The sequence below is a fragment of the Lissotriton vulgaris genome, chromosome 5 (genome assembly GCF_964263255.1).
Source record: "Lissotriton vulgaris chromosome 5, aLisVul1.2, whole genome shotgun sequence".
Classification (NCBI taxonomy): Eukaryota; Metazoa; Chordata; class Amphibia; order Caudata; family Salamandridae; genus Lissotriton; species Lissotriton vulgaris.
In genome coordinates, this window is record NC_141693.1 from 147,524,024 (window position 1) to 147,536,818 (window position 12,795).

The following is a 12,795-nucleotide window of genomic DNA, read 5'->3' on the forward strand; positions in this document are numbered from 1 at the left end:
AACTCCACTGGGTGCCAATGCGTCAGCGAGCCACCTTCAAACTACTTTGTCACGCGCGCAAAGCCCTCCACAAAACAGGCCCTACAATCCTGCAAGGGAAAATCGAGTTTTATATTCCAAACAGGAACCTAAGATCCAATAACTCAGCCCTAGCAAAACCCAAGCGCATCTACAAAACGAGGACAGGTGGACGAGCCTTTTCACACCTGGCGGCCAAACGATGGAATGAATTACCTATGGATCTTAGACACACTACAAACCTCCTTCAATTCCGGCAAAAACTCAAAACCCACCTTTTCCCTAAAAACTAACTCCCCCCGCATAATCTCAGCAGTCCCCTTTTCCTTTTCAGCGCCGTGATATCCCTTGGGATGAGTGTCGCGCTCTATAAATACCAGAAATAAATAAATAAATAAATAAACATATTTCTCTCTTCTTTGCAGGTGCTCTTGATCACATCACTGTTGTAACGAAAGATGGGAAGTTTCCATTAAATCACATTGGGCAAATCTCTTTAAAATCGCCTCAGCTAATCATTGTAAATATGACGAATTTTCCCGAGGTGAGTGGACATTATTACTATAAATTATTAATTATTTGAGGAATACAGTATGTTGGGAAAACATTCCAATCACTTGGAAAGTATTGTCTCATCAGTGCCAAAGCTTGCGTACACTCTTTTTTTTTTTCTAAGTTTGAAGTTTATTGAAGTATAAGGAAGCAAAGACAGAAAATGAAGAAACAATCAAAAGTTATAAAAACAAGAAATCTCTCTTACAAAAAGGTAGAAATGATAAATAAATCTAGACAAAATATGGCATACGATACTATTCATGAACATATGGTAATTGAGGTATATCCTGTAGAAGAAAACACATACGTGAGATAAAAAAGTTAAATACAAGGTAGAAATGCAATTACGGTGGTTTTTGGACTTCAACAGTACGAACTTGAGCGGTAGGTGGGATCAGGGCAACTCTGGATAAATATTCAGTGAGGGGAATCCATAAGAGATCACGTTTGATTGCAAGGGAAATGGGGGAAACAAAATTAGTATCTAGACGGTGATTAAAACAAACTGCGTTCCACCAGGCAGTGAAGGAGACCTCATTAGCCTGTTTCCAATGAGACGTAATATGGTGTAAAGCAACGGCAATTAGAAGGTCGGGTAATTTATGTTTATGGGACGAAGTGGTAAAAATAGGAGAAAAGAGAACCTAGAAAAATGTTAGCTATGGAAAAAGAAAAAGAAAAATTGAAAATCTTTTGAAACTGAGACCACACTTGTTGCCAAAAACGAAAAATGGGAGGACAATCAAACAACATATGCTTCAAATCAGCTGAAGAGCAGGGACAGGACCAACATGTCTGAGGAAAAGGATGACAGAAGTAATGGAGTGAATAATGTGCGATTATCAACAAAAAATAAGGTTTGGGTAGTATTTGCAGCTCTGGAAGTACTATGAATTTTTGACCAAATTTTGTCCCACATAGTGAAGGACCAAACTTGAGATAAATCTTTTTCCCAAGCCAACTCAACCCTAGATTTGAGACGAGCAATAGAAGATTGAATAGATTTATAGAGAAAAGAAGCAGAAGGGTAGTGATCAATGACATTGGAAATGGGAAGATATGCTGTAGGAATAGAATTTGTAGCGGGAAGTGAAGAGAGGTATTGGATGAGAGAGGGAATCAGCGACATATATCGTGTACGCGAGGAGGAGGGCAATGAGAACTGTTTTTGGAGGTCCTGAAAAGAAAGAGGTTGCTTATCCACAAGAAGTTGAGAAATCCATTTTAGACCTAGGGAATGCCAGGTCTTCCAATACAATGAGCGATTGCGAATTTGGAGGAGTTTATTATGCCAAATAGGTTGAATATGAGTGGAGGAAGTAGGATAGGAGGAAGACAAGTATGGTAAAAGAAGAGTACGAGAACGGGAGATAATGGGGGAGCGATGGGACGCTACATTAGAAGTAAAGGAAAGAATCTCATGAAAATCAAAAGGATGAAGGAAAGAGGATTCCAGCTGTAGCCAAAGAGGGGGATAAAAGGGGAGGTCTGAAGAGAGCCAACGCAAAGCTTGCTTTAATGAAAAAGCGGTATGATAAGATTTGAAATTCGGAAATTTAACCCCTCCTAATGTTTTATCTTTCTTCAAGGCAGAAAGGGCTATTCGAGATTTTTTACCTTTCCACAAAAATTTTTGCAAGTTTGCAAGATAGAATCTATTGACTTGAAGTAGTAGTCCGGAATATGAATGGGAATCATGGAAATAGAGTAAAGAACTAGAGGGGCTAACATCATTTTAATGGAGTCAAGGCGTCCCCACCAAGAAAGGAAAAGAGGGTTCCAGCGAGTAATAGCCGCATTAAGTTTAACAGAAAGGGAATCGAAATTAAACTTAAGGGTATCTAAGAGACGAGGAGCAAACCAAACACCCAAGTATTTAATCTTTGAAGGCTGCCAAGAAAAGCCAGAATTGTGAAAGAGATGCTTTTGACAGAGAGGGTTTAAGGGTAAAATTTCACATTTATCAATATTAAGACGGTAGCCAGAGACCTTAGAAAAGGAGGAAACTTGATTTAAGAAGAACGGTAAAGTGGATTGTGGGTCCGAACAATATAATAAAATATCATCAGCATAAACTGATAGTTTAACTTGCTGTTGGGAGCCATAACGAAATCCAGAAATATTCTCATCCAGTCTAATCTTAGTCAAAAAAGGTTCTAAAGCTAAAACAAACAAGAGAGGGGATAAGGGGCAACCTTGACGCACGCCTCGTTGAAGAGGAAAATAATCAGAAGTTATACCGTTTGCAAAAATTGAGGCGTGGGGGCTAGAATAAAGTAATGAGATAAGAGAAATGAATTTAGGAGAGAAACCGATCCAACGAAGAGCTTGAAACATAAAATCCCAACCTATTCTATCGAAAGCCTTTTCGGCGTCAAGAGAGATGGCAGCCAAAGGATAAGAAAGGGAGGGAGCTTTACTCAAAATATTAAAGAAAACTCAGGAATTATCTGATGATAAACGACCTTTAACAAAGCCTGATTGCTCAGGGCCAATAATATTTGGTAAAAGGGGATCCAATCGAAGAGCTAATATTTTGGCGAAAATTTTATAATCGGTATTAACGAGAGAGATGGGGCGATAATTTTTACATAAGGTGTGGTCCTTATCTGGTTTGGGAATTAAACAAATGAGCGCTTCCTGAAAGGTTCCCCGAGAAGAACCAGATTCGACAAAAGATTGGAATAATAGAAGTAGTTTAGGGAGAAGAAGGGAGGAAAAATGATTATAGAATTCAATGGTGAAACCGTCAGGCCCAGGTGCCTTACCGCGATGAAGGACAGAAACAGCATGGGAAATTTCAGAGAGGGAGATATCCGAATCAAGCGTAAGAAAATCAACATGGGTGGAGGGAGGGGGAGGAATGTCTTGAAAATACGTAAGGAGATCAGCGGGATCAGGAGTAGATTCAGGAGTGTATAAAGTTTGATAGAACGAAACAAACTGATTTAATATGTCTTTATCTTTAAACAGAGAAATACCCGATGGTCGTTGTAGAGACTCAATCTTTGTTTTCTCCCTTCTTATCTTAAGATAATTAGCTAGTAATTTGCCCATTTTGTTTTGACCCCCATAATAACGAGAATTGCATTTAAGGAGAGAATTAGAGGCTGCATTTGTGGTAAATTTGTTAAAATCGAATTTGGCTGAAATAAGCTCTCGGAGGGAGGAGTCAGAGCTAGAGTTATAATAAGCATATTCTAGTTTCTTAATTTTATCCAGAAGTTGAGTTGTCTTAGAAATAGACTTCTTTTTCTTTTGTGATTCGTAATTAATAACAAATCCCCTAACAGCTGCTTTAAACGAATCCCACACCATGACAATGGGAGATTCAGGGAGATGATTAAGTGTGAAAAATTCAGTGGCAAAAACAGTAAATTGAGTGCAAAAATCAGAATCAAGGAGTAAAGAATTATTAAATCTCCAGCGTCCTGAATGAGGAGAGAAGGGGACTAGGTCAATGTCAACAAAAACAGGAGCATGGTCAGAAATTAAGATAGAACCAATGTCTGCGTGAAGGGCAAGTTGAGCTAGGGATTTGCTAAGGAACAGGTAATCAATACGGGATTGGGAATGGTGAGTGGGAGAGTAAAATGTGTATTCACGAAGGTCGGGATTGCACAGCCTCCAAATGTCAACTAGAGCGTTATTTTGAATAGATGCAGTAAATTGGGAGTGCATTTTGGAGGAAACAAATTTAACTTTAGAGTTTCTGTCTAAAATAGGGTCAAGAACTTGATTGCAATCACCACCGAAAATAACATATTGTTCATCAAGCATAACAAGTTTTTCAGAAATAGCAGGCCAAAACAATTTGTCAACTCCTGTAGGAGCATAAACATTAAAAATAACAATTGGTATCTTGTCTACAAGAAGATTTACAAGAACCCAACGACCATTAACGTCACATTCTTGAGATACAACAGAAACTGTTAACTTTTTGTGACACAATATAACTGAACCATTTTTCTTACCTAAAGCAGGAGAATGGAAAACATGTCCCACCCAACAACGTTTGAGTTTTACAGCCTCCTTTTCCGAAAGATGGGATTCTTGAAGGACTGCTACATCAGCGTTAAGCCTAGCCAAATGTGTCAGAACTCGCTGACGTTTAATAGGGTTATTTAACCCTTTAACGTTCCAAGTAACTACTCGGAATATGAATCAGAAGTAGAATGATATGGAAAAGAAGATAGAACAGAAAAGGTATATTGGAAAGGGAAGAGAATGGTTGTAGGAATGTAGAGATGGAGTAAGTAAGAGAAATAAATCAAGAGAGCAGATAGAGAAAATAGTGAGAAAAAAGGAGAGAAAAGAGTAAAGAGAGAAGACAGGAAAAGAGAGTAGTAAAGAGGACAGAGCAACAGAAAAAGAACATAGAAACATACCAATGGATACATAACGAAGACGGATGGGGGGTGACGACGCCAGAAGATGACGACGACAACGGAACACACGCCACCGAACATCGGAGGAACCAGCAGAGAACTGAGTTGAAGGGATGCACGAATACACCGGGATGAAGAAAGGGGTAGATCATCTATAAGAAGACAAAAAATAAGAAGAATATTAGAGAAACATACGAGATATATAATACAGAATATAAAATATAAAATACCGAAAACAAAAATACTAGAAGCGATATCAATCAGCAGGGAATATAGGACAAAAATACGACACAGTAGGATAACGGAAAAGCAAACAGGTTATTCATGCGTGACTAAACAGCTCTAGCAGTGTCCATGACGTCGGTCTCCTGCTGACGAAGAAACTCTTGAAGGACCTGTGGATCATCGAAAGTCGTCGGCTTATCCTTGTATGTCACCTTAAAGAGACAAGGATGAAGCAGTCCATATCTTGCATTCAGAGCTCGTAGTTGTGGTCTCAAATCAAGGAATTGTTTTCGACGATCAGCTGTCACTTTAGCCACATCCTGAGATAGATAAAGACGATGACCTTCCCACATAACTTGCTTTTTAGTTTTTGCTGCTGAAAGAACCTGCAGGAGATCCGTATATTGTAAGAACAGCATGATGACTCCTCGGGGTTTGTTGGAAACTTTAGGACCGAGTCTATGAGCACGTTGTATATTAAGTGAAGAGGAAGGAGGAAGATCTAGAATTTTCGGCAGAAAGGTTTGAAAAAATGCAGTTGGGTTGGATCCCTCTGTAAGTTCCGGAAGACCATAAAGGCGGAGATTATTTCTGCGATTACGATTTTCCAACTCCTCTGTCTGCCTCCTCAGGAGAGAAACATCTTTTTCTAAAATCGAAATCCTAGAGCCTGAAGTTTGAAGGACCTCCGTGGCCTGTTCTACTAGAAGAACCCGTGATTCAAGAGTAGACCATTTATCGTGAAGAAACTGTAAAGTCTTAGTAGTTTCAGCCATGAAAGGTTTTAACACACGAATTTCCTCAAGAATAAGATCCATAGATGCAGAATGTGAGGATGAGCCTGGGGAGGGTGGGTCTTTTTTGAGGCGCTTTGTTGAAGCAGGTTACAGAAGTTTACTTGAGGAGGTACTTTTCGGAATAGCCCCAGGGGTTAAGTCCGGCTTTTGAGAAGCAGGATCATCCATGGTTGGAGTTGTGGAGTCAGAGTCTGAAGAATGACGCGGCTTGGGTGTTGAGGCAGTAAGCTTGAGAGTACGCAATTTCCCCATGAAAAAATAGGAGGAAAAATATTAGTGCCACCACAAACCACAAAATAAAGTCAATAGGAATAATATTCAAGGAAGGACCACTGTGGCTCAGCACTGTTTAAAGCGTACAGGAAGCGCGCCAAGCAGAAATGATGAAGTTGAAGTCGAATTAAGCACTGTATCGGCTGTGAAAAATACATTTCCTCATGAAGAAAAGCCTTCAAGTAGCATTTGCACGAAGAGAACACTGAAGCAAATCAACTGACATTGCATAGGAGCGTAAGTGTGAAGACCGCAGCGTCGATAACCTGCAGGTTATGCAATATGATAAAGACCATTGTCCATTAGGAAGGTTGCTGTAGTAATTCTATGCAAAGAAAACATGTCAGTAAGCCAGGAAGCAGAACGCATCTGAGAAAACGCTGTTGAAGTAAAGCGCCAACCAGGATTTGTGATTTGAAGGAGTCAACAAGCGTAGCGCACATCAATATGCAGGCAAGAGAAGCGCCAACCAGGAAGGTAAGGCATGAATTATTGATGCAAATGTGGCGAAAAACAGGCAGAATTAGTGCAAGCAGCGTCTGCATTTCAAAACGTGTGAGGAGTAAAATTGCAACTGCAGAGGCATTTTGTATTGTGTCCAAGCCGTTTAGAGAGGGAGGAAACAGTAGCAGTACTGTGGAATGGAGAGCGAGGCGCACATTCGGGAAATACCGCTCATGAGGGGATCGCGGTAAAAAGAAAATGGCGGCCGCCGAAATAGCGGACCGCGTCACATCAAAAATGAGCGCATGTCGCTGGTTTCAAGAAACAAGGCACGAATCCTCCTGCTCACCTCACATTCCGATTACAGATGATGGGAGTTTAACTCGTTTCCGTCCGGTGTAAGCGGGGATAAACTGCCGGCGCCGGGCTCTGTCAGCGAAGCTCCGATATCAAGCCGCCATCTTGTGCGGCGCTCAAGCCACGCCCCGCTTGCGTACACTCTTAACTAAGTGCAACAATTACAATTAACAGGCTTGTTTACCACGTGCGTTATATATAATATATATATTTATATATCACACACACATATATGCATACATACATATTTCTTTATAGTTTGTGAGGTAATGTGCTTGTACTTGGGGCATCCCCCTTGTGAGGTTTGTTAATAAATGTAACAACCAAAAACACCCCTCTGATTCCTCCTCAAAGACTTTAATTAAACCTTAGCACTCCATGGATTTTCTGCCTGGGACTGTAGATGCTTCTACAAGTGAGGCTCTTACTCCACAACTGAAGCATTTCAAACCCCTAAACAGTGAACTGAAACTGAAACACACTCTCTTCTGGGGTAAGTGACCAGAGACTCCCGTTCAGTTGTTCTATGGATCCATAACTTGCTGGAAGGCTTTCAGGGCCCAGTTACAGTGTGTGGTCAGACCAAATGGTTTTTCTTGACTCTACAGATATCGCTAGACTGTTTTAAAATATGCCTTTTGCTTTCAAACGTTTAGAATGACCAGTACTGTACCTAGCACAGCTTTCTGCTCATCTTCTTACTGGTCAACTTTATACATGGAAGCGAAACTGAAATGATTCCTAATGACCTTTCCTTCCTTGCGGGTGGGGGCTAGGCTGGTTGATCTTGCATCTATCGGTTGGGATCATCGTCATGATACACAACATTCTTATGTCTCCCGATCTTTCCAACTCTGTCCCCTCCTCCCTGTTCTTGAACAGGAATATTCTAGCAAAGGCACATTCCTGATGTATTGAGTCGATGTCAGCTCACCTGGCTGTTGTCCCAAGCCTTCACTATGCCTTTGTAACCAGCTGTTTAGTCTCTCCATTCACTCTGTGAATCAAGAGGACTCTCCCACCCTATCACAAAGCAGTAGCTAGACATCTTGGCTTCCAAAAAAACATGACTCGCCTTCTCACCTCATACGCTGCTGCTCTCTGACTCTGTTAGTTTAATTCCACGATAAGTAGATTATTGCATGGCTGCAAGTTTTATAGTCCTCAATGTATTTCTAATTCCTTTGACAGATTTATATATAGTGCTACCCACGGTGAAGGGCTAGAGAACCATTCACTTTCAGGTTACCGAACCCATTTCAGTTGCACTACAAGTAAGGAATGTGTAAATATGATCATCAGAAATTAAAAGTGCATTTTTTGATTGATTTAATATCTAGCTGGTGAACTGGGCACAGTGTCTTTGAAACAGCTGGCCATTTCCTTAAGTTGTAGTCCGATGTAATCCTCTCGGTGCATGGTTGTGAGCTGTTTTGACATCTATCTTAGTAGGATTATCATATAAAATGTATGCTGAACATAAGTCACAAGTATTCCTGATAAACTCTAACTTTATATTTAATAGCATCTATGTAATTGTTAAATTATGCTGCATAATTAACATTGTGTGTGTCATTTTCAGTATGTTTTAGGCGTTCCTTACATTTATGTGGATTTAAAGAATTTTAAAAAGATTACTTTGCTGGCATTCCTGATAAGTATGAAATCAGAGCAGAGGGATATTTTTTTTAACATATTTCTGTATTAGGATGTTCTTGGACCCTGCTGGTTCTCTTGTTTATAAAGGAGGGCATCTGTCAAGGGAAGGAAATGAGACATGTTTCCAGTTTTCTTTGTGAGGTTTATATATCTGTTTATTTTCCGAGCAAAGTTTCTTCTGTAACTGCAATGGAGTCGCCTGTCTGTTCTGATAACATTCTCTGTTTTTATAAATGCAGATCCAGTTTATGAGGCAAATACAATGCCTGACTACTTATATTGTTTGTTTTGTCTATGTGTGGTTTCCAGCCACATTTTAAGGCAACTTATACGTGACCTTTTGTTGAAAACTGAGTGCATTTTTCTTATACTTCATTGTGTATTACAAAAATCGTAGTTAGAGCCTCTATTAAGGCGGTAAGTATGTTATGCAGCCAAACCGTACCACAAAGTGTAGCGTATTAACTAGTATTGCCTACGCCAATTGCTCTCGGGTTTTGGCTGTACCAGTGGTTTTGTCGATTCTACAGAGCATCGGCAAAAATATTTGAAAAAATTGAAATAAAATGGTTAACAGCGGTACAAAAGATAAGCCTAGCACCGTGATGTGAATGAGTGTGATGCTCACTGGCACATGCAGGGTGACACATGCACAATGACTGCCCCATGATGATGATGTATACAGGACATGACTGTCATTTTCTTTTTTAGATTACCGTTCCAAGATGGTGGATGTCCTTGGGTGGCAAATAGGAAAAAAAATAATAATAGTTGCACAAAAGTATGTTTACCGAAGGGAGCAGCACTCTAGTAAATTGCTGCTACTTTGCTTTTCTAAACAGCTAAATGCATACATATGTATATATATATCGGAGTGTAGGGATGAAGAGAGCCGGTAAATGCAGCCAAAGTACGAAAGCGAGCTGCTGGGTTATTAAACAATAAACAGACAGGACTTGGAGAAGTGCGGGAAGCACCCGGTGTGTCGGGGTAGGAGCCAAAAATGGATAGAGTGAAGGAGTGGGGACTAGAAGGGAGGAGCAGCAGCTAGCAAGCAAGGGAGAGGCAGTAAGAGAACACATGCACTACAGGTGTGCTATAAAAACCCTGAAAACGTAGTTACCTCAATGTAAGCAGTGGAATGATGGAAGTCTCCATTCAAAAGGATGGTAAAGAAACTATAGTCCAAGGGTTGGACAAGAAAAAGAGCAAGCATTGGCATAGCCAATAGGTTTCGCCTTTGGGACCTTAAAAGAACTGTCCTTAATAAATCGTTAATTATAGGTCCGTAATATATAAATAAACACAGAAGTAGTTCTGGCCACTCTATAGCTCCCACTTTCTCTCGGTGGCGATGGCAGTGTTGGGGGTGTGGTTTCCTTAATTCCTTTGATGGTTTTGTAGTTACGGTTAGGAAATGTTGCAATGGTGCACGCGTGTACAAAAAATAATTCAGGCAATGAAATATAAATCATTAATGTGTACGAAGACGTAAGGTTAACAATTAGCAAAGCAGACAGGAATATTGTTCTAGTGTACCAAAGAAAACACCCGCCCAAACCGCGCTAGAAAGAACACTGCCCAAAAAGGAACTCCAAAAGATAAACAACACCCTCTCAAAGGGCACAGTCTCCATGGCCCACAAAAGCAAGCAAGGCAGCAAAACACAACCAGACGTTTACGAATGGCATTGTAACACAGGACAGCCTGTACCAAAACACAGCAACTCACATAAAGAACACAGTAAAACAATACTGCCGTACACTGAAGTGACCCATCTTAGAAGTTTTTTCTAGAAAAAAAACAAGGGAACTCTCAAGGTAATTAAGATAAAGTCCGGGGGGGGGGCAAAAGAGGACAGGGTGGAAACTAAAAGGGACTAAAAAGCCTCAGTTAGAATCATAAAAACACACAAGATGATGGACGGAATGTTGCACAATGGCAAAACATTCACCCCCAGTCACAGATCTGGGTTTAATCCATCGTTATTTTGCTCACCAAGCCACCCCAGTTCAGACTGTTCCTCATGGGAACAATCCAGCCCGAACTGCCAAGCCATGTCTTCCCTGGACGGGAATCAAGAATCCCAGGACCGGTTTCTGGCTATTAGCGGTCTTCAGCCAGGATAGCTTGACTTCAGTGGTGTGGAGAGCATGGGACTCACGTCTGAGCATACCCATCCCACTCGGGGTGACAAATGCAAAAACAACAGTTGATGGACAGAATGCAGAACAATGTCATACATTCACCCCAGTGCAGAGATCTGTGCCTAAATCCATCGTTTATTTGCATCCCGGTCCAGGGGAGACATGGCTTGGCAGTTCGGGCTGGACTGTTCCCATGAGGCACAGGGTCAAGACTGATTTGCATATGGCCATGTCTGAATTGGGGTGGCTTGGTGAACAAAATAACGATGGATTAAACCCAGATCTGTGACTGGGAGTGAATGTTTTGCCATTAGCCCGACATAGAAAGAATTTATAATTAAATCCTGGTGTTTTATATTTATATTTTTATTCTTAAAACTGAAAAGTGTTTTCCTAACAGCTTTTTAATGAATTTGTTCATCTTTTTATTGTATAAAATGTTGCAATTCTACTGTATGTACTTTTATGGTTTCTACAAACATGAATCTGAATAAAGTTATTACAAAGACAAAGACTTGGTTCTAGTTTTTTTAGTAAGTGGGGCTGAGTTATGTGGTATGTCTGCATAGTGTTTTGTTTAGGTTTTTCTGGTACAATTTTGAAGAGTGGACAATCCCTCGGATTTGCTTTGATGATTACTTATGCGCTTGTTTAAGAGAGATGCATGTGTAGTAAGATTTTAATGGGATGTGTTGCTCCATGATATTACTGGTTGTTTGTAAAGGGATTATACTTATTTAGCAGTTCTTAGACAGTCCTTGAGGGTATGTATCAGTAGGCAGGAATTGTGCTTTATTGGATTTTTTGTAGGATCACTTTGGGGAATATCCAGGTCCTAATCACACTTCTGAACTCGAAGTGTTTTTTCATTGCCTCTTGTATTTGCCAGTAGGGAATTGCATAATTTTGCCAATTCAATAACAAGTTTGCCACCCATGGTTTCCTCCTTAAGCAGAAATAATTAAGCACTGTACCAGTCTTGAATGTAAGTTATTGGGCCGAGAGTATTTTCTTTCTTATAACATTTTTAATTGGGCTTTGGGCTGGGTGTAAATAGTGAATTGGAGGATTCAACAAAATAACAGCATTTAGTCTTGCATTCTGTCTTAGCCCTTGTATCCTGATTATCGAAGGAATAAACATTTGCAAACTTCTAACAACCTTTCACACTGCTATAAATTTAATTCAAGGTTTATGAAGGTGCTAACTTTGGATTTCATTCTTTGCACACTGCAAAATTACCCTACTTACCCTTTGTAGTACTTCAAATGGAAGGGATGTGAAGCTGGACTCTAAGAATTGAAAACAATGTCCCTGTTAGATATATCTACTAGTCCCCAAAACCATTAACAGTCACTTGATACCTCAAATCTGCATCCCCCTGCCTCCTGTTCAAGTACCAGGTCCTTCAAGCTGTTCCGTCTATGCATCCTAGTCCTAATCTGCATTCTTTCCACATGCTATTGCGGTTATGCTATCAAATGCAGCAGTTCAAATGCACTTCATTCCTAACCTATCATTTTATCCAAGCACTGGGAAAATGATTATACTTACTTCAAGTGAAGTTACACTTATCTTAAATACTTAGCTAAATCTTAAAAAGATTGTGTAGTACCTCATCAGTATTGATATTCCTGAAAATAAATTACTCAAGAAATGTTACATAAGATTTTATTAGAAGTTATATCCACTATATGCGTTGTTCAAATAGTCGGCCTTGGCACACAAATATTTGACCTGGTTGATGGAATAATGTTGCTGAAATTTGCTGACCGGCAAGGGTTGCTGCCCAACACGCCTTGGTTCATCCCAGTTTGCCTGTTCGAGGTGACCAGTAGTTCAAACATCCAGAAGGCTGACTGTGACAGAGGCCTGCCTGTTGTGTCAAAGCTGTTGTCTTAAGGTCTCCTATTCAGTTCCTAATATCCAGTG

The 12,795-nt window shown here is 40.2% G+C and overlaps 1 protein-coding gene across 3 annotated transcripts in view; it reads left to right on the forward strand.

Annotated features, from left to right (window-relative positions):
- MRRF (mitochondrial ribosome recycling factor) overlaps positions 1-12,795 on the forward strand; it is a 150,935-nt gene that overhangs the window by 93,937 nt on the left and 44,203 nt on the right. For all 3 annotated transcript variants that reach the window (XM_086921088.1, XM_086921089.1, XM_086921090.1), the window contains one exon: positions 444-562. In XM_086921088.1, the coding sequence (XP_086777214.1) occupies positions 444-562 (119 nt within the window). The remainder of the gene's footprint in view (positions 1-443; positions 563-12,795) is intronic.